Source organism: Equus przewalskii, chromosome 24 (assembly GCF_037783145.1).
Source record: "Equus przewalskii isolate Varuska chromosome 24, EquPr2, whole genome shotgun sequence".
In the NCBI taxonomy this organism is placed as follows: domain Eukaryota; kingdom Metazoa; phylum Chordata; class Mammalia; order Perissodactyla; family Equidae; genus Equus; species Equus przewalskii.
In genome coordinates, this window is record NC_091854.1 from 28,920,342 (window position 1) to 28,943,276 (window position 22,935).

Sequence of the window (22,935 nt, forward strand, 5' to 3'; positions counted from 1 at the left end):
TGAATGCTGTGACCATGTGCAAGTAATTTTTATATAACAAGAAATTAACTGGCTTCAAAAGTTGTAATTTTCAGAACAGCAACACTGCCAGTCTTCCAAGGTCAAGAGAGCAGACCAGCTCCTCGAGTTCCCCAGGCATGCGTCACTCTCGCTGGCAGCTCTGGCACCCACGTCTCAGGGTGGCTTTGCTACGTTCTTCTTGGACCTACTGGCTCTCATGAAGAAATAAAAATGTTACTTCTTTATGACAAATTCTCCTGAAAGAAAGCCAGCTGCCTATGAAACAAGGAGAAGGTCAAGCCAGAAAAAAACCAAAATTCTGAATAAATAAAAAATTAGAACATCAAATCTGGCAAGTGACTTAGAGCTGCTACCTCACTGAGTGAGCCGTGAAATCATTTGAGATAATGCTCCAGCTGGAATTTATTTTAATTGCTTTAATCTTACAATTATAGGTCACTTAAATTGCATGTTACCCATTTAAGGAGAAAATAACATGCTATGACGGTATTTGCAAATGTGGGGATTCCAAAATTCTCTAAACGCACCCCTCAGGGGTCTACACAATAGTATTGAGGTGCCTGCATTGCTTTTTTTATCATTTAATTAATTTTTGTTTTTTGAGGAAGATTAGCCCTGAGCTAACATCTGCCACCAATCCTCCTCTTTTTTCCTGGGGAAGATTGGCCCTGAGCTAACATCCGTGTCCTTCTTTGTCTACTTTATATGTGGGATGTCTGCCCCAGCATGGCTTGCCAAGCAGTGCCATGTCCGCACCCGGGATCTGAACCCGAGAAACCCAGGCCGCCAAAGCGGAATGTGCGAACTTAACCGCTGCACCACCGGGCTGGCCTCAAAGTGCCTGCATAGCTTTTTGAAATGCTGTCTCCCCATATAAGTAAGCTCCTTGAGGGCCCGGGCCATTATCTTCATTTCTTCAGTTTGCTTGGCACATAAGATATATTCAGTAACCGTGTGAGTGTGTGTAGATGTCTTTTATTCTTCTTCACTCAATCTCACAAATATTTATTGAGCACCTGGAAAGTGGCAGGCACAGTGCCAGCACTGCGTGTGTGTGCACACACACACGCTTGTGTTCTCCGACACCTGCACCAGAAGGCCCTGCGTTCGTTTCTCACACATACCGCAAAATCGAGGCTGGGAGTCGGAGTCCCTTTCCCTCCAGTATATCCTGTAATGGAGGATGCAGCCCATTTGCTCCTGGGCTGGAATCTCGTCCCATGAAATTAAAATGCTCCCCTTCTCCTCTGTGATGGCATTGATGTGGGGGCCACTCAGTGGGGCTGGAACGTAGAACACAGGAGGCTTTTGTCACCCTCCAAACCCAAATCATTAAACTAAAGCAAAATCTGGCCAAAGGTCACAAGACTCACCTTTGTGCTTAGAGTTGCCCCGGGTGGAGCTGCACCTTCCCCGGTCCCCTGACAGCGCGTGCACCCGGATTTCATAACAGGTGTAGGGTTTTATGTTCTCTGCAAGAAAAGAGAGTTCGTGGAACAGGTGCGGCATCCCATGCGAGTCACTAACGGGAGCCACTTCACTATCTGGTACAGACGCATTCACGGATTTCTTGCCTGCGCTTAGTTTGAAGATGGTTCGAGTATGCTCTGGACTGAGAGTAAAGGGTGATCTGCGCCATCCCAGCTTCACCTCATGGTGGACAAATAAGCAAACCCGAGGTTCTGTCCGGGGTCATTGTGATTAAAAAGACAAAAGCCATTCCCGTTCCAACAAGGATTTAAATAGAAGCACACAGACTGCTTTTGAAACAAAACTCACCTTCCAGAAAAAACCTGGACTTCTACAAATAAATCATTTGCTGTGTACAGAAAGGTGTGGCTGGTGTTTTGCAGGCACAGAACCTGAAAGGCTCTTCTAGTTCCACAGATGCTTATGGGGATCTGACAGGAGCGCAGGATGACACATCGGAGCGTGACTAACCCGGCTCGTGGGGTGCAAGCCAGCCCCTCGTCCCCTCCCCCACCCCTTCCCCTGCCAGGTTCCACGTAGACATCAGTGGCTTTGCAGCCTGGAAGATACGGAAGGTACCTGGCAATGTTAATGCTCCTTCCTAGCTCTTGAAGTGCCACACTGCAACTTTCTGTCAGTCATGAAGTTTTACAGACTGTCCTTGACTTAGGATGGTTCCATCGACGATTTTTCAACTTTACCATAGTGTGAAAGCAATGCGCGTTCAGTAGAAACCGTACTTCAAATTGTGATCTTCTCCTGGGCTAGCAATGTGCAGTGTGATGGTCTTTCCTGATGCCGGGCAGGGGCAGCCCCCGCAGCTCCCAGCCAGCCCCGAGATCCCGGGGTAAACAACCGGCACACTTACACCCAGTCTGCACCCACACGGCCATTGTCCTTTTCACTCTCAGTATAGTATCCAATTACATGAGATAGGCAACACTTTACGATAAAATAGACTTCGCCCAACTGCGGGCTAATATAAGTTTTCTGAGCATGTTTAAGGTAAGCCAGGCCAAGCTATGATGTTCGGTAGGCTAGGTATATTAAATGCATTTTCGACTTATGATATTTCCAACTGAGGGTGGGTTTATTGGGATGTAACCCCATGGTAAGCGGAGGAAGATCTGTGTGGGCAAGTGATTCTGCTTCCTGTAAAGAAAAGGCCCCGCATGTAGGATACTGCCCATGCCATAACTTTAAATTCCCAATGAAAATTTAAAGAAAAAAGAGACATAATGCCTACTAGGTAACTATAGCATCATGTGGTCAGAGTACGGCCTTTCTCCCGTATTGTTTAATGTCCTGCCATAGATAGATCTGGTTTCCTATACTGACAATTGATTAGGGTTTAATATTTTTTGGGAGGGAAGAGGGATTTTCATCACAGAATAATTTACTAAATAGTATGTGTTTTATATGAAAATCCATCGTCCCTTAAATATTCCAGCAAGCAGGTAGCATATAATGCTCAGATGTGCAACCAGTGCTGTCAGAAGAGACCATGAGGAGATCCCAACTCATGCCATGGGTGAGTTCCAGTTCATATTCATGAACCAAGGGAAATGGAGAAAAGGATGCCATCAGCTTAGTCCAGTAATCTAAAGATTCTTCGAGGGTGGCATCCAGACCCAGGAACCCAAAGGGCAACATGGAATAGGAGCTCCCATTTCATCCGGGCGAGGCTCGTGCCCGGCTGCTCTGCCTCGAGTGCTGGAAGGAGCCCACCACCCACTGGCGCCCCGTGGAGGTGTGGGCGTCCCAGTTGAGCTCATTAGGCAAACGGTTTCATTGCATTTTGCCATGCAGGATGTGGGTTCAGGGCAGAGCCCCTGGGAGCTGCTGCCTCAGAAGCCGTGGGCTTCGTCCTCCACTGTTACTGGAGGAGGCAAGAAGACGTGGCGCCATAACTCAGCTGACATTTCCTTTCCCATAAAGTGTCGAGTCCTAGCACGCCCGTTCCCTGATTCTGAGCCTAAGGTCTCCTGTTTTACTGGCAAATTCCTATATGAACACCCCCTCATCATGTCTGTGTTCCACCTCCAAAATTCCTTAGCCCCGCTGCCCAGTGGATGCAGCCCATGCTCCTAAGCTTTTCATTTCCTTTCCATCATCTGGCCCCAACTTCCAGGCTCATTTCCCGCTACTCCCATGCATCCATATATACCTGGCACCCTTGGGCGAGGGCTCTGTCTCCACCTTTATAAACCATCTCTTAGGTGAATTATCTGCAAGCAGCGAATTTCAGCTATGAAGTGTGGGAGAAGGCCCACAGTGGAGGATCAGTGATGGGGAGGCATCATGGAGAAAGTATGATGGGAGCAGGCAGAAAAGGGGCCGAAATCCTCGAGGCATCCAGGCAGGTTCTCTAGACACCCTGATCTACATATCTGCAAAAGGAGGGGCTCTGTACATCAGAACCATTCTCACCCAGGAAGGACAGGACTGATGACCTCAGCTTGGGCCCCCAACCTATAATCCAGGAGCTGTCTTGTGTTCTAGCCCACCCCAAAGCACCTCACTCTGCCCCAGCCGGGTGCTGGGAAAAGGCTGGTGAGGCTCTGAGGGCAAGGAATCCCCTTTCTGACTGGAGAGGGCCATTTTGAATTCATGATAACTATGAATTACTTAATTTTTTGTGTTTATTTCCAGAACGTAACATCAACACAAACTCATAGTTAACCAAGTGTTTTAAGCAGGAGAGCAACTTTAATAAAGTTATTTTATCCAGTGTTATATTGATTTTATTCAAACAAATATTTCTAAAGTGCTTAAAAACATTTTAGTTCCCTAAGTATGGAAAACATTCTCTCTTGTCCTCTATTTTATGGTATTTTTGTAAAGTATAGAATGTCTAAAAGGAAGGAGCTATGGGAGTATTTGGTTCCAGCTGTCCCACCAGGGGACGTCCTCATACAGTTTATAAAAAGCCTTTACAATTTTGTGGCGGTTTGGAGCTAAGAAATGCCTTTTCTCTCCGCTGTTTCATCTGATCTGCTGGGCCGAACAGCCCTAAAGGAAAATTGGTTCTCTCGCGACAACTCCCGGGACAGGAAACGCACTGCCTGGAGACCAGCACGCGCAAAGAAAGGTCTGTCTCGAAGCTGAGCTGCCATCTGCCTTTTTGCAATTCCCAAGCGGGGGCCTCAGCTTTTCTCTCCACAACAGCGAAGGACACACGCGTGCTCTCATGCACACCTCGAAGCCAGCAACAGCCATCAGACCGCCCCACACCCTTCTAGAATTCTCTTCTACAGCTAAATGGTCCCCACGTGAAAGGTTCCAGATGCCCAGGGACTTGCTCACTTCCTCTGATGCCCACCGGGTTATGCAGGCAGCCTTCTCTGTAGGTGTAGTGATTAGAACCGAGCACAGCCCACGAGCAGCCTGAGCAGCTAGAGCAGAGAGGCACACGGTTAAGGAGCAGCTGTGTATTGCCCCGCGGTGTCCTCTCTTTATTTCACTTGTGCAAGTCTTATTTCCTTCAGCAGGGCCTGTGTGTCCTCCTGGACAGGTGTGATGACTGTCATGGTGCAATGACAATATTACGGGATTTAGAGCTGAAAGCCTATTAAAATCTTAACGCTGTCACATATAATAATAATTATGGTAGCTACATTATCGAGCACTTTATTTATTTATTTATGTTATTTTATTTTATTTTATTTTTGAGGAAGATTAACCCTGAGCTAACTGCTGCCAATCCTCCTCCTTTTGCTGAGGAAGATTGGCCCTGAGCTAACATCCATGCCCATCTTCCTCTACTTTATCTGTGGGACGCCTACCACAGCATGGCTTTTTGCCAAGCGGTGCCATGTCCGCACCGGGGATCCGAACTGGCGAACGCCAGGCCGCCGAAGCAGAATGTATGAACTTAACCTCTGCGCCACTGGGCCGGCCCCTCAAGCGCTTAAAATGTGTCAGACACTCTTCAAAACATTTTCTCTATATTAATTCAGTTAGTCCTCACAATCACCTAGTGAGGTAGGTAATATTATTATCCCCATTTTACAGATAAGGGAACAGAGGCACAGAGAAGTTAAGTACTTTGCTCTGGATCACACAGCCTAGTAAGTAACAGAGCCAGGACTCACACCCAGACAGTCTAGGTGCAGAACCAGCACTTTTAACCACTATGCTGAACTTATACTTAAAAATAACATCAATGGGGCTGACCTGGTGGCATAGTGGTTAAGTTCGCACTCCACTTTGGTGGCCCAGAGTTCACGGGTTTAGATCCTGGGCCCAGAGGTACACACTGCTCATCAAGCCACGCTGTGGCAACATCCCACATATAAAAAGGAGGAATATTGGCACAGATGTTAGCTCAGCAACAATCTTCTCAGGCAAAAAGAGGAAGATTGGCAACAGATGTTAGCTCAGGGCCAATCTTCCTCACCAAAAAAAAAGACACTAAGTTCTGTCCAATCATTTTAACATATTTTCAGATGCTTTCTATCACTTGATAGTAACCAGTGACAAATGTGGATTTGAAGACTAGAGACACCAGTTATCATATATATAATTCTGGATTTATCATCACACAAATACTAAGAAGCTGAATTGGGGATGAAAGCCCTCCTGGTTTCCTGTTCTGTACCATGGGTATAACAACTCTTGCTGCACTGTTCTGAGAATTAAATGAACCCCCAAATGTGAGGTGCCCACCCCACTGAGCGGTTACTACTTCACTCTCAGCCATGCTGGTTTGGTTCAATTACTCATTCATCTTATCTGGCCTCTGCCGGGCACAGAATCTTCCATAATGAAAACTTGTATGCTCAGGGGGTCAGTTGGTTTTCTGTGGCTACAGAATTGTGTTCTCGGGTGACCCTAGGTCACCGCTGTCCCTCTTCTCATGCAGCCGCCTGTAACTGAGGGCAAGCTTCTGGGTTCCCATTTGCAATTTCCTCAGAAAATGTAAACTTAGGAACTCTCCAGAAGGAAGGTGAACAATTAGGTACCTGCAATCAGGGCGGACACGTTGGTGGGGGGGCTCCACAGCCAGTGTGGAGGGGCCTGTGTGCCGCCCCCGGGCTGGTGCTCAGCCCATTCCACCACATACTCCTGGACAGCAGGGGCGGCTCCGCCTGGAGGCTCCCAGCTCACCGTGATGCTGTCTGTGCCCTCCGCGGCTGGAGACACCTGGAGAGGCGCCAACGGCCCTGTATGAAGAAAAGAGGAGGGGACAAGGACAAAACCTCAGTGGATAAAGATGCAAAAACAACAGCTCACCCCAGCCAAGTTCTAGGAAGAACCGATGTCTTTCTATGGACTTTGAGGTTCACAGATTTGTTCACCCTCCTTCTCAGATCTTGGAGAACTGGCATCGGTGCAGGGCCCCGGGTAGTGTTATTTGCAGAATTATTTTCCCCTTCATCTTCCATTTCACTTTCCATTTGTGTGTCCCCAAAGGTACCTGCTCTGGTGAATATAATATGCACCCTTCTAATCTGCCTCTACATGTTTATTCAGACATGTATGTATCCTTGAAAATGAGTGTTGCTTGGAGCTTGTGTGTTGTGCTTTCATGAACCATGCTGGGAGTACATCTGATGCTTTTTCTGATCTTTCTCACTCAGCATCACGGGTCTAGGACGTAGGCCCCCTGCTGTCCGTAAACCCAGCTCAGCCCGCAGACTGCTGCCCCGACCCTCTCTCGCTCCAGTCTCCCAGAGACAGCGGGAGGTCCTGCCAGCGCTTGGCTAACACAAACACGGATGCAATGAACATTCTCTTGCATGTCCTTGTGTGTGCCTGTGCGAGTGTCTCTGGATGTATATGCGCTGAATTGCTCGACTGTAGAGTAAATTCACATATTATTTCACTAAATATGACCAGATTGACCTAAAAGAGCCAATCAATTGACACTCCAATGAGAAAAGCATGAGAGTTCTCATTTCCCCACTAACACTTGGTATTTTCTGACTTTCTCATTTTTACAAATCTGGTACATGTAAAGTGGTATTTAATTGTGGTTTTATTTTCATTTCTGATTTTTTGTGAGTCGGAGCTTCTCTTCATATATTACCAGCTGTTTGAATTTCTCTTTCTGTGAACTGTCGGTTCCTACTTATTTTTTTTGTTGCGTTTCCTGTCTTCTCTCTGATTTGCAGAAATAGCTTTTATATTCTAGATGTTAATCACTTATCAGTTTTCACCACTAAAAATATCTTCCTCCAGTCTTTCAGCTCCCTGATAACTTTGTGACGTGTTTGTTGCACATAAATACTTACTTCGATGTAGGTAAATGTATCCATGGTTTGTGCATTTTCAGTCTTGTCTAGGAAATTCTTCTATCTTGGGGTCTCGAGGAGACTCAACACCTTTTCTCCTATCGGCCTCTGGTTTCAACTTTCACATTTAGGTTTTTGATCCAAATCTAGCTGAAAGGTTTTGTTTTGTTTTGTTTTAAGAGAATAAATTTTATTATTTTTTCCCACACAATCAATCAACTTTTCCAAACGTGATTCCATCCCTGACACACATCAAGGTGCATGTATTCATGGGTTTCTGACTGGGCCAGCCCAGTCTCGAGAACACACAGGTCACATCGCCAGGCTTTGTGACGTCTGACTGGGTGGCAAAGACCCCTCCTCATTTTGCTCCCCTTTTTAACAGTGTCCTTGGATATTCATGAAAATTCATTCTTCCGTGTAGTTTTTAGAATCAGTTTATCGGAATCCCCCAAAATTCCAACTGGTATTTTTTTATTGGATTAAGTTAAATTTATAGTTTAATTCAGGGAGAATTAATGCTGTTACAATGTTAAATTGTTCCATTCGTAAATATGCTGTTTCATTGAAATTATTAAGCTCTGCTTTTTTATCTTTTAATGGAGGTTTAAAAATTCCTCCTTAAAGTTTTCATAAATTCTTTATTAGCTGAATTCCTAAACACTTTATGCTTTTAATTTGCTATTTAAATGGCATCTTATTTTCTACTGTTAATTTGTGTGTTATTCTTCTTTCTGGAAAAGCTGCTAAACTCTCTAATTAGTTCTAATGATTTGTCTATTACTCTTCCTGAATTTTCCATGTCATAATCTTATTAGCTGCACACTTAAACTATCTCCTCTTCCCAATCTTTAAATTAAATCTATTTCCTTTTTTTTTATCTTGTTGCTTACTTTAAAGAGAATGTGCCTATGTATCTTTATTAAGGTGATATTTGCTGCATGTTTTTGGTAGAAAGTCTTTAAAAACTAAAAAGTTTTCTTTTATTCATAGTTTTCAAATAGGTTTTATTTTTATAAAATCCTGTTTATTTACTAAAAACATTTTTTTACTAAATGCTTTTCTACATCTGTCAAGAACACATCCCTTTTTTCGTCTTTCAGTATTAATGTGATGAATTACAGTGATACAGTTTTCTGATACTGATCCATCCTTTTCTTCTTGGGGTCGACGCTGCTTGATCATTCTGCACTATTTTTTGTGTGTGTGTAGACTTTTTAAAAATAGACTTACTTTTAGAGCAGCTTTAAGTTCACAGCAAAATGAGTGGAAGGCACAGAGCCTCCCCTCTATCGACATCCTGCACCAGACGGTACATTCTGCAAGAGTCTCGATAAATATTTTCAAGTATTTTTTCCCTTTCATTTACTTTTTTCTCTTACTGGGACTCCTTTTAAGCTGCTGTCATTACTTCTCTTTCTATTCTTTCAGTGCTTTAAGTTTTCTCACTTTTCAGCTTCTTTCCCCATTTTTGATGCCTTTTGGCGAGTTTCTCACCCAATCTTCCACTCACTGATTCAGTCTTCGGGTCAGTCCTTTCTGCTATCCCACCTATTGGCTAAGTTCTTTATTTCAACAATTAAACTTCCCATACTGAGTCTTTTTGGGGGCTTCTTCACACACCCCTCTTTCTGACTCCTGTGTCTAGCAGCCTCTCTCATCTTTCTCAGGACACTCTTCACGCACATTCCAAGCTTCCGTGCTGTCTGTGGCCTTCGTTAGATTCCCTGTGGCACAGCTTGCTCCATTTGGTGCCTTTCTGTCCCAGAACTCGTGCCTCTCAGATTTCCCCCAGTTTTCTCCTCCAGGATCATGTTTTATTATCTTGGGCTCATCGGCAGCCATGCCTTTATTTTTCCCAGCCGGAGTGAAAGCTTAGCTGTCGCTCCGGCTCCCCAGGTCAGTTTAGGTGGGAGGAGGAGCTCTTGCGTGGGGGAAGCTCCAGCCAGAGAGCCTGGAGTGATGCAACCTGAGCTCCACCTGTCCCCAGGTTCCCCTTAGGCAGACCTGGCCCCTCCAGAACCTACCGGTGCCTCCGTGGCTGGCACTGCTCTTCACAGGGAGCGGGGCTATCATTCTGTTCTGTAACTGCCAGGTCCAGGGGGCGGGTGCTGGAGAAATCGCAGGGCAGCCAGCGCCCCGGCACTCTGCCGGAAGCTCCCTCCCCACGGTTAGGTTTCTGGGCTTCTGTGAAGTTCCTCTGCCCGGTTCTCTGGACTTGCCAGCCCCACAGTAGAAATGCCCGGGCTATGATCATATCAGGGCAATACGGGCAAGAAAAAGGAAGGCAACCAGCAAGTGCTCCTGCAGCCCGCCCCCTTCAGCACTATTCCCACGCACAGGGGCTCAGCCATCAGCCCTCTCCTGTGCTCCTCAGGGCCTGGCTTGGCGGTAAGAGCAGGTAACCGGTGTGGTGCCTGTCTTGTCAGGAGCTGGAATCCCCAACAGTACTTCCTTTCTCTTCATTTCCTTTGGCATTTGATGTCCTGGCTATGCCACAGATTATCTTCTTTTTGAGAATGAAATGTATTCATTCAGTAAATATTTACTGAGCACCTAGGGCTCATAAGACCCTTTGCAGATGACGGGCTGCAATAGCCTTTCCAACCACTGCTTTCTCTGGAGTTGTCGAAGCAAATCACCTTGGTGTCGCCCCGCCTGAGTCACCACACCTGCCAGGAACCAGCCTGGACTCCCCACCCTGCCCATGTCTGCCAGAGTGCGTTCTCACCTTCACAACTCTGCTAGCGACTGACTTTCTCTCTGTCACCCCATCCAAAATTACTCCCTTAGCCTCAATCATTCAACTTCCCACCTCCCTTTTCACTGAGAGCGTCTATAGTGATGAAGTTGATAAGGTACTTGGAAAAAGTGCCCACCCAAGGGACAGGTGGCCTGGTTTTTCAGCCCAGCTCTGCCATTAATGGGATATTCGATCTTAGCTAAGTTACTGCACCTCTTGGGGGCCTCAGTCTCCCACCTCCCTGTGGGCCTCTGTGAATGACTAGACTGGCTTCTGCCTCTTCCTGTAGTTTCAAGAATTCTTAAGCACAGGAACTGGCCTGAAATATTAAATACTTTTTACTTGTTGATGGTGGGTTTAGCATACATTCAGTTTTCATTATAAACCAACAAAATCATCCTTGGGCTTCTTGATATGCAATACTGTGGGAAGTGGCTTTTACAATAAAGTTGTCCCTACTTTCTCAAAATCAACATATCTTTGCCTGTTGGGGCATTCTTCTTCCCTCCCTAGAAGAAAAGCTATACATGTAAGTAGTGTGAACATATACTGAAAGAAAGGGAGACACAAAATCACGGTACACTATTCCTACAGATCATTCAGAATTTGTATGAGACAAGACCACTCAAGGACGGGACCACGCGATTTGGCAGTCTGTCCTCCAGGTCACTCTGGGACTCACAACTGATTATACTGGATGGTCCGGGTGGTCGTAGGAGAGGCAGCAGGCTCTTGAGACGCCAAGAGTTCCAGGCCCAGGACCCTCCTAGCTACCTCAATGTTCTAGAGAGTTGTTTCAATGTCCTCCCTCACCTTCCCTCCACGTTCATCCTCACTGAGCCTCATCCCTATGTGGCGACTCTCCGTTCTGAGAGGAGGAAGTGTTCCTCTCACCTCTTTTAGCCACTGGATCCCATCAGCTTCCAGCTCCCCAGGGACTTCCCCTCTCCGCTTTATCTTCAACTCTCCCCCACACCAGTTCTTCTCTTCAACTTACACGCCCACTCAGATCTCACTTGAAAACACACCCTCGCGCCCACACACCTGCCCTCCTTCACCCGGCTAACACCAACTTGAGTCTTCAGATGTGCTCACGTCGCCTCCCCTCCCAGCCGATGCTCGCGCTCCTCTGCTCCTGGGGCTCCCTGTGCCTACCGCTAGTCTCACACTTGTCACACAGCGCTGCAGTTTACTTGTGTATGTGTCTGCGCTCCCGCTCGACAATATATAACAGGAGGACCTCAACGGTGTTTCTACCTACTGCTGGACTCCCGTTACCTTCTACAGGACATGCTCAGTAAATCACTGTTGAATAAAAAAAGGAGGGGCCAACTCTGAAACAATGAATGTTTCGTTTTGACAAGCCGTTACCAACTCTAACTGACGAACTTGGAATGGGCCCAGAAAACTCACGATGCTTATATCCTCGAGACCCATCTGCGGTGAGGTTTGAGGAAGTAAGGTATTTTGACATGTTACATTTTAACAAGAGCAGCATGCTAAACAGTGCTATGATTTCAATTTCCTCCCACAGAATTCCCTTTAAAATTACATATGCAGTACTTATCCATTGAAGAAAAAATTTTAAATATAAAAAGCCAAAGGGAAGAAAGATCATCTGTAATGCCATGATGCAGCTATGACCTCTCTTAATAGGTTCACGCACATTCTCCCAGATGTTTTTACTGTGCTAAAATGTGTACTGTGTGAACATATATTTAAAATGACATCATACCACGTGTACTCTTGAAAGCCTGCTTTTTCGCTTATTATCTGTATCTTTCCATGTCGATAAAAGCCTGGCTACAGCATCGTGTTAATGCTGGCGTGGGATTAAGGCAGGTGACGGCCGTCATATACTTAACCAGTCCATCCTTTAGGGTCACACATTTAGGCTGTGGGTGCTGTTTCACTATTGCAAAAACTTTTTCAACAAACATGTTCATGCTTACATTTTTTAAGCTCTTATCGTTTGCTGAGGATATATTTCTAATGGTAAAATTTCTTAGTCAAAAGATATGTTCATATTTAAAGTCTGTTACAAATTGCCAAATTGCTCCTCAGGAAGCGGTGCCAATTTGCACGCCCACAGCAGTGTGCAAGAGTCTCTTTTCCTGACACTCTCACCTACGTGGGTTGTACTAATTCTTGCTCTTCCTTAGCCCACTTCAGTTTCTCATGTTTTTTCCCAAATTTGCATCTCATTGATCGCCAGTTAGGCTGGGCATATTTTCATTTCCTTATTATTCCTTTTATATTTATTTTTTGAGCTGACAGTTCATATCCTCTGATCTCTTATTTATTTGAAAAAGTTAGATAAATAGATAATCAATCCTCTTTTTGGCAAAAATGTGATATATACTTTTCTTAAATTGCCATTTACATTTTTCAAGTTTTATTTACGGTGTTTAAAAAATACATTTTACTATGTATAAAGTTTAAGCTTTTTTTCCCCCATCATTAATCCATCTTTACCTTCAGGTTTCTGCCTTAGGGACCTGCCCCACGAGAGGCAGAGATTACCAGGTGCTACCAAATACCCCTCCTTGTCATCTTTGCAAGGGAGCAGTGCTGCCTGAAACCCCTTTCTCAGCAGCTGGGCGTGGCCAGGTGACAGTCAATGGCTGCAAGTGTGTCGTGTGACCTGGGGCAAAGCTCATCAAGATCAAGGGCTGAGCCCTTCTCCCTCCCTTCTTCTTTTCTACTGCCTAGAAGGAAATAGCTGGAGCAACAGCAGCCATCTTGGACCATGTCCATCTTGAGGATGGAAGCCAACTTAGCAGAGGGAACAGAAAGAAGGAGCCTGGAGTCCTGATGATGTCACGAAGCTGTCACACCAGTCCTGAGCTGTCTACCCCTGAACTTCTTTTATGTGAGAGAATAAATAAGTCACTGAAGTCAGGGGTCTGCTCAGATCACCCCTTATTGCTAAGAGCAATTCCTAACTCCTATACCAACCCAAGGTGATATCAATATTTACTTGTATTATTTTCTAGTTATTTCATATATATATATTTCATATATATTTTTTCATATATATAATTTATATAGTATATATAAAATATACATTTTATAAAATATGTTTTGGTAGAAACTTCTTCAAAATGATTGCTAGACTCACATGTAGCTAAAATTGCTACACTGAATTTTAAGGAAGGAAGGATCTAATTGTAGTTTTATTCTATTAGGCATTTTGGTGAAGAGTTAGGCCAATGATCTTGGCGTGGAATCCTTTTATAATTCAGGTCTTGAGAAACAGCATGAATATCCATTTTCTTGACTAATCATGGGTTTTTATCTTGAGAAGTTAGTTTTCAGAGGAGGTACTCTCAAATGTAGATAGCTAGTTGGGAGGTTGTCAGTGTAGATAATTGGATGCATATCTAAATTTGTGTAATAAAGAGCTGTTGTATAGAAAGCTTTTACTATAATATCATTACAATCAGAATTTCATTTTAATAATTTTAATACTATTGATTTTAAAATATGTTTTGATTGTAGGTATAAGATGTTTTTTCCAGAACTTGACAACGCATATTATTCTTGCTTCCGGAAAAATTAGCCAGATATTAGTGTTCAATTTAATGTAACTTGTATTTCGTAACTAACATCGATTCAGCACCTACTGTGTATTAGTCTCTGTGCTGAATCTCACGATGACCTGCAAGGCAGGTAATATAATCCCAACTTTCGAGAGGGAGAAACTGAAGCTTCGAGGTGTTAATTCACTTGTCCAAGGCCACTCACAGGCCGAGCGGAAAAGACAGCCTCTGAAGGCTGCTGACTCTGGAGTCCAAGCTCCTGGGCTATCACGCCAGGCCCTGGGCTGGAGAGGAGATGAGTAAGACACAGATCCCACGGACAATATTAAGGAACAGGCGGCACTTACCTGCCCCACACAGGTCCGATATGTTAATGTGAGTGGGCGGGGAGCTGCCTTTTGAGTTCTCTGCAGACACAGCCGCAGCCCAGGTTCCAGTTCCGGAAACGACCCAGGTCCAGGAGGTATGTTCTGTGATGTTCTGCAGTGTGGCTTCCTCCCCTGCCACCTCCTGCAAGCTCACCCGATAGTGGAGGATTTTTCCTCTTGCCTCCGACACACTCAGATTCTGCAACAGAACACATCCACTTACTGTGCACTCTCAGAGAAGGTGGCTGGATGCTCTGTGCCTGGGCCTCATGGCCCTGCGGCAGGAGGCAACCTCTGAGTGACTTTTTTATTTACATCTTCTCATCTCCTCTACTGCACACTTTCCTGCCTCAGCCCATCCCCGCCACTTCGGGGAAAAAAGTCAGTTAATATTGTTTAAAGCTAATTCTCAAAAACACATTTTCTTTTCTTGCTTCCAAATGAAACTTCCTAATAGTAGAAAACTTGATGACATCCAATGGAACAAGAGTGGGATCTGAACTCGGAAGATCTGGGTGTGAGTTCCAGCTCTTTCAATCGTCAGCTGTGTGACCCAGGGCAAGGCACTCAGCCCCTCTGAATCTCCATTTCTAAATTTGTGAAACACTCTCACACACACACACACGTATAACTTTGTCTATAGAAAATGGAAGGCTGCTCACAAAATCAAAAACAGGATTTTCAAGAGCTAACCTAGTAAAATCCACACTTAGTGAATTGGATTAGCCATCTGTGCTAGGAAACGAAGACACTGTTTATAAATGTGTGACTAATGAGTTTTGGAACTGCAGAAATTCCAATTGAGATCATTTGGGAGCAGTCCCAGAAAGCAAGCGGAAAATTCATGATTTGTATTGTAGCCCTGTTTGGATAAGGACCATGGGAAACAGAAGCAGTGAGAAGGGAGTGCCGCCAAGGCCAGTGCTGGCAGCGCCCGTCCACGCCTCGCACGCGGAGGGAGGGCTCCGCTCACCAGACTTGAGCATTACTGACTTCTTGGCAAGGCTCTTGCTTCCTTGGGGTGCGGAGTGGCCTCAAGCGGCTGAAAGACACACCTTGAGACTGGCAAATGCCCCTTTCTCTGACTCGCTACTCCCTGAGCGATCTTCTAAGAATTTGGTTTCCTACGTAGTTTATCTGTCAGGAGAGGCTGGGCTAACATGAATGCCTGGTTCACTTGAAATTTGTATTTTTCACTTTAAGTGAATAAATTGGCCTTCCGATGATAATTTCCCTTCTAAAATAAGCAGCATACTGAGCGAGGATGTTCCTGTCTGCTGACTCAGGCCTTCGGGTTGGCCCCACCGCTGCATGTCTCCCTGTAAATCATCCGTGAACATCCAGCTTTTGATATTTCAGGCTCTGGGAGCTGGATTACTGCAGGTCCTGTCCTGGGGCCCCTCCCCAGTCCACAAGGGATAGTAACCTGTGGTCCGTGCCCCAGGTGGAGGCCAGCTTCGGAGGGCTCCTTCGGGTGCACATCCAGCCTTCCCCTGGAAAACAGCTTTGTGTACTGGCGAGAACCAGTAAGTTGGCCTTTCACATGCCCATCTCTGCTGAGCTCATAGGCCTGCCACGTGGATGAAAATAAGGGCGTACTTTTGAAATTGTGATGTTCTGAACTGTTATTAATAAGCATGCCTCTTGTCATAGGAGGAAAAAACAGGATAAACTAAAGCAAAAGCTGGCTAGGGTGGACCCTTCCCTCAGCGCTCTCACTCTCTCCTGCCTGCCTCCTCCTTAGGTCCAGAGGTAGGACTCCTACCCCAGCCCCACCCCATGCATTCCCCCGCAAGGCACTCCCCAGGAGTTAACTGGGCTCACAAAGCCCCCCATTCTTGCCAGGGACCCAAGGGTCTCCAGTTTCACTCTGACAACTAAAGAAACTGAGCCCTAATTGGAGAACACCTTGCAAATCAGCCTTTATGACCTCCCTCTCATCGTTCTTCAGAGACAGCTCCGAAGTCTCACTCGATCCTATGGGGGGCTGAGAAAAGGGGGAGTGGCAGGTCCTCTTGGATCCGATGAACTTGCCTGGTGCATGCTGCGGAATCCAGCAGATCACAGATCTAGCAAACAGGCGTGGATCTGAAAGACGAGGGACAGTTCCCAGGGGGTAGTGAAGGGCTGGCCCCAGACCCTTGCTTTCCCTCTCCAAATCCCATATTTTCGAGGTGAAAATATCAGTGAGAAGGTGGGGGGGTGGGGTTGAGGTAGTTAGACACATAAATACGGTATGCCGTGACTTACGCTTGTACGAAATGTCAAGCTCAAGTTTTGGGATAAAGGTTACTATCTCTCAGGTAACTGGTCTCCTTAACCAAATTCCAAAATGGGCCTAACTTGCCCAACAGAGTCTTGGAACAAAAATCCCATGAGCCAATAGAAAAACAAGTATTTATCCAGCTGGGCACATATTCTCCTGAAGCAACTGAAAACAGTATAATTAGTTTGGTTTAAAAAAATAACAGTAACATAAAGTTTGCAAATAATGTATGCAATCTATCACCCCTGGGTTACACTTGGCCATGATGGAAGGACTATCATCACAGAACAACAGAAGTGGGAAGGATGCTGCAGACTGACGGCTGACTCAACATTCCATTCTATCAATGGGGAAACTAGGTCCCAGCGACATGATGCAACTTGCTTAAGGCCACTTCAGGGATAGATGGAGGAGCTCAGAGTGGAATCCAGGGCTCCTGACTTCTAGACCAGTGATCGCTCTACTGGCAAGGCTGAGACAAGTGAATCCGGGGCACCATGTTTCATAGTTGGACTCCCCAGGCACCCTTCTGGTCCAAAGTTGCAAAGCAGCTTCTGTAATTGTGAGGTTGTGGTACGTTCTGATGTGGAGCAACGACATGAGGTCAGCAATTTTGGGAGGGTGGAGATCCCGAATTGTTTTTTCCAGAGCCAACAGGTCCTGAGTCACAAGGAGACAAGCTGTGAACCCAGAAGAACTTCGACCTGAGGAGCCAGCTGGGTCTTTCCAGATGAACTTATTTTTACTGGGTGAGTGATAAGGGAGAAACTGTCACTTATTGGGCCTTATCATGAGCCAGGAACTTTGCATCTGTTGTCACGTTTAGTCCTTACAGCTCCCCATCCTCATGAGGGTGCGGAAGCTTGGAGAGGTTAAGAAACTGACTCAAGTAGTTCCGGCAGAAAAGTAATGTGAGACTGGAGCGCGCCCTCTGGCGGATGTGAGGGAGGATGGCGCTGTCTGGCTCCCCGGGAGCCTCTCCAAGACCGGGTGCTTCTCGTACCTTCTTGGTCCGTGCTGAGAGCGAGGCTCAAGCCAGTGTTCCTCCTGTCACTGTCACTTCTCCTATGACTAAGAGTGAAAGGAAAAGGAAAAGCTGTCCTATTGCCCCTTTCCTGCAGTTTTCTGCTCCGTCCTGTGGGAAACGATCTAAACTTCGTAAACTTAGCCTTTCCGACTTAGGTTTGTCCAAGAATAAAGAGTGAACAGCTCGCTCATGAGCCTGTTACAAGAGTTCTGCCTAAAGGCTTTCAGCATCCAAAATAACTCGGCGAATGCCGTCCACACAGGACAAAGTCCGACATGTGTCAGAACTCAGGGCCCTGGTCTTTTGTCTTGTTTTAAGTATGGTAGACCCCCGGCCCAATCCTCAGACGGTACTTTTCCAAGACCCCCAGTGGAGGCCTGAACCGCAACAGTACCGACCTCTACACATGGGATGTTTTTTCCATACATACATACCTCCGATGGGGCTTAATTTACAAATTAGGCACAGTAAGAGGTTAACAGCAATAATAATAAAATAGAACAATTATGACAACATACTGTAATGAAAGTTACATAGATCTTAGCAACCTCAGCATACAATCTTTTCTGCTTTCCTTGTTAAGTCAGGAACTTCTCCCTTTTCACTGGAAGGAAGCTCTTTACGGCTTCTCTTTGGCGTATCCGGATAGCCACCATCGCTGCTCTTGCGCTCGGGGTCCATTAGGAAGTAAAAGAAGGGTGACTGCAACACAAGCACTGTGATACCGGGACGGTCGGTCTGATCACGGAGACGGCTGCTAAGTGACTGACCCACAGGTAGCGTATACAGCGTGGACCCGCTGGACAACGGAGTGACTCACGTCCCTGGCGGGACACTGCGAGATTTTTCATCATGCTACTCAGAATGGCCCGCAATTTAAAACTTAGGAATTATTTCTGGAATTTTCTATAGTATTTTTGGATCGCGGTTAATCGCAGGGTAACTCTAAGTGCAGAAAGGGAAACACTGGGTGAGGAGGCTTGCCGTCTATTGGAGGAAGGTGCTCCTATGAATGCAGAAACCATTTCTTCTTAGAGCCTAAAAAAAACTACTGTACTTGTCATAAAATAATAGTTTACTTCTGGACTTCCCCTGATGCAAATAATCTGAAAAAAACAAACCTGTTAGAGCTTAGCCTGTATCAAAGAAGAGCATCTGTGATCCGACCCCTTAGAAAGCTGGAGAATTTGAATACTTGCGAGTCACAGCTTGTCTGTGAAGACCTTCTCTGTGGGGGAGGCTTGGTTCGGAACACTGCTGACTCAGTTCTTCTTATCAGAGCTGGTCCTCTGCTTTCCTGCTCCACCACAGAGCAGCTGTGTGACCTTAGGAGAATTACTTTACCTCTCTGAGGCTCCATCTCCTTTTCTGTAAAATGAGGATGATTCTACGCACAGCAGAGGCTTATTGAAGGATTCAGTGGGCTCAGGGAAGTAAACCGTGTCAAACACAGCAATGTCAGACAGTTGATTACAAAGAGCACAGGATTTGTGAGTTTAAGCCTGGGTACCTTGATTTCAGAACTCATCCCTGCCTTCAGCAGCCCCAGTCCAAAGTGAAGGAGTGACTCAAACGACAACCCTCGTCTGGAAGTGTTAAAATCACCGTATTGAAACCATCTATCTCCGGATGTCTCTTCCCGCCGGCCTGTGCGCTCCTCTTTGCATCCTCGGTGTCACGCACTAAGTCTGCCTCCCAACAGTGCCTCAGCAAACACTTCTCACAATTCACAATGAGCTTCTGAGGTATATACTGTTACTATCCGCGCTTGAGGAAAGTAAGGCACAGAGAGGTTAAGCACCTTGCTCGGGAGACACAGCCAATAACTGGTGAAGCTGGGACTGTGGCCCAGGAAGCCCGGCTGTATCTGGAAGTCGAACTCTTCACTGCTGGCGCAGCAGCATGAGTGGACACTTGCCAGGTGTGCTGCTACACTGAACCCGTTTGACCCATAGTCAGACCTCCGGGTAGCACCCCGGCATAATGACTTCCATCTTGTTCCGCAGCCAGAAAGATGGCACAATGATGGGGACTTTTGTAAGAGCAAAATGCTAACCCCCCTTCCACCTGTTTCTATCTTCCGCTAATTCTCTGCTACTGACTCTCTTATCTTTGTCAGTGACCACGTTCTGCTAGCCAACCAAAGTTCCCTCCGTTACAGCCGGTGCCACATGTGACTCGTAAGCAAGGCAAAGCAGCCCGTCCTTTCTGAAAATGTCTTCAGAAACGCTCTGCCGCCTGGGACGGACAAGGGGCTGGGAGGGAGGAGGAGAGAGAGTTGAATATTATAGCAAAACTATCGCAATCTTCCCACCAGCTGCTTTTGTCCTCAAATATTGATTCTGAGATGGGACACCTCCTATAATTACATGAGGGCTTCCAGCTCCTGGCAGCCAGTCTTCTCTGGGGATTTACAACAGACCTTTGTCCCACACCATTATAAATCAGGTTACAAATAATACTTTCTACTTGTACTGAATGTCTTTCCTATGAGGAGGCCAAAGAATTCGTCCCTTCAGTGCGATGCCATACAGGCTGGAAGATTCTTCATACGACGCAGAGAAACACAGGGAGAAGGAGACAGAGAATGGACTGACTGAGCGGCCTCCCATCCCAACAGTCTCTCTGAGGCTGTGCTTAAACTGCTTTGGGGGCTTGTTATTTTCTCCTTCTTCTTACATTCTCTGGTTTGAGGGTAGCTGTTTACCAAAATGAATTACTTCATTTAACAATTAAATAAAAACTCTGAATCTTTTCCCGACTTTTAGAACCAAGAGTTTCCTGACTCTTGGCACTGCTTGTGAAGGCCGTAGAGCTGCGCCGTCTGGCGCAGGAGGAGCCAGTGGCCCCGGGAAGCCATGGAGCCCTGGAAGAGGCCGGTCTGAACTGAGATGGGCTTTCTGGAGGGGAGCTCTGACCCACTGTACCGGACTGGTGCTTAGTGGACACACCAGCTTTCAAAGATGTCACAGGAAAAAAAGAATGTAAAATAGCTCATTAATAATTTTTAAATATCGATCACATGTTGAAATGATAATATTCCAGATATATTTGGGTGACATAAAATATTTACTGAAATTATTTCCACCTGTTTTTAGTTTTTTAAAATGTGGCTATGAGAAAATTTTGAATTAGCCACGTGGCCCGCATTTGTGGCTTGCTTTCATTTCTACGAGGTGGCGCTTCACCACCATGATCTGCCGTATCCATAGTCCCCCGAGGGTCTCCTGCCAAGGGTTGTCCCACCTTGTCCTGGGAACCTGTTCCTGCGGTGTCAGCTCCAGTGTCACCTTCTGAGAGGTCTGACTTCTCACCCACTCCCTTCTCCATTGGGTGACACGACTGTCACCCTCCGGCTGAATCTTCCACTCCTTCTTAACACCCGAGTGCCCTCACCATCCCCACTCCTCTCTCTGTCCTCCTGCTGGACTGGGAGCTCAAGGACCCATGGACGGGCTTGGTCTGGTCGGCCTCCACATCCTGGCATGCAGCTCAGTGTCTAGCTCTAAGGAAGAGCTTTAACATACTAGTTTGTTTGAATGAATGAATGGATGGAGTGAATTCAGCTTCATTTACACACAGGTATTTCTCTTCCAGACCCACGGCCTCAACCATAACTTCAGAAAGTCTGTGACTTGCTGTGATCAAGAGAGTGAGAGGACTTGGAAGAAATTAACAGGGGAAACTGGAAAGGTTAATGCGGCTCTAAGCCATTGTCATATCTTCTCGTGCATTATCTATCTATCTATCTATCCATCTATTGGAGGTGATTTTTCTTCTTAACGGACACATGCTGCATTCACTGGAAGAGAGTGTATGGGAATCACGGACTGAGATGCTTAATCAGAGCCCGGGAAACAACAGGAGCCTCTGCACAGAAGGAGATCATGGAGGGACTCCGAGGGAGACGATTGCCACAAGGCCCCGTGAGGGCTCTAAGCAACCCTGGGGCTGTTTGTGACACTGCGACATTGTCCACTTGTTACTGCATTTGTGGCTTCAACAATGCCCAGGCGTTCTGGTTTTATTTCATAGATGAGGTTGTGCTTTTTGGCTCCAACACAGAAAGTATGTTTTCTCTTAAAAATAGCTGTGGCAAAAAGTAATACAGGCTACTCTTCAGGAAATGAAGCTTGCAGGAGAAACCAAGGTGTGGAAAAATGAGTAACTACGTGGGAACCGGAGCAACAAAGCAAAGGCCTCCTTCACCCTCAGCACACCCAGACTCACACACACTCATACCCACACACACACACACACACTCACTCACTGCTGTGGTCTGAATGTTTGTGTCTCCCCAAGATTCACATGTTGGAACCCCAACGCCCAACGTGATGGTGTAAGGAGGTGGGGCCTCTGGGAGGTGATCAGGCCATGAGGGTGGAGCCCTCAAGAGTGGGATTAGTGCTCTGATGAAAGACGTCCCCCAGAGCTCCTTCACCCCTTCTGCCATGAGAGGACACAAGAAGTCTGCAACCCAGAAGAAGGCCCTCACCCAACTGCGCTGGCACCCTGATCTCGGACGTCCAGCCTCCAGAGCTGTGAGAAATAGACGTCTGTTGTTTATAAGCTGCTCAAGCCTTGGTACTCTGTTACAGCGGCCTGAATGGACCAGGATACTCACATGCACGCACTCGCTCACACACATACTCACATATACACACCCACACTCACACTTACTATTCTTCATACCCACAAAACTCAGACACATTCACACACATATTCACACATACCCTTTGCACTCGCACACACATATACAACACACACGGACATGCACGAACGTTACCCACATGCACACTCACACACACTCGCCCCACGCACAGGAGCTGCACCCATTCAGCACCCAGGCGTTCTCCTCCAGTGTAAACATCCTGCAGAAACGAAAGGTCAGCTCGCACTTCCCCAGCCGCGAGAGAAGCACCCTCTCACTGTGTTCACAGGTCATGGGGTTTTACTCCGGGCTTCCTCTGGGCTGAGCCCTGAAATCCCCTCTCTGCGAGGCGGGGTGTCCCTCTCAGCGGGGTTCCCAGCATGGCTCAAACTTCCAGCCTTGCTTCCTCTCCCCGGGGAGGCCTGACTCGGGCCCCAGCACCAAGCGCCTGACCTGGCTGCAGCAGGTCCGGCAGTCTGACATTGGAGGAGTTCCTTGTGGCATGGCAGCACCCCGCCAAACTCTCCAGCCTTTGTGAGAGCAGTGTGAGGAGCCCCAGTTGGACGAGTAGGACAGAAGTGGTTCCAAAGAGAAGGGGCGGGAAAGGCTCC

The 22,935-nt window shown here is 46.5% G+C and overlaps 1 protein-coding gene across 7 annotated transcripts in view; it reads right to left on the bottom strand.

Annotated features, from left to right (window-relative positions):
• Positions 1–22,935, bottom strand: part of IL12RB2 (interleukin 12 receptor subunit beta 2) — a 76,381-nt gene that overhangs the window by 17,239 nt on the left and 36,207 nt on the right. For all 7 annotated transcript variants that reach the window (XM_070592340.1, XM_070592339.1, XM_070592341.1 and 4 more), the window contains 4 exons: positions 14,360–14,579; positions 6,456–6,656; positions 1,395–1,493; positions 1,146–1,304 (listed from right to left, as the gene is read on the bottom strand). In XM_070592340.1, the coding sequence (XP_070448441.1) occupies positions 1,146–1,304; positions 1,395–1,493; positions 6,456–6,656; positions 14,360–14,579 (679 nt within the window). The remainder of the gene's footprint in view (positions 1–1,145; positions 1,305–1,394; positions 1,494–6,455; positions 6,657–14,359; positions 14,580–22,935) is intronic.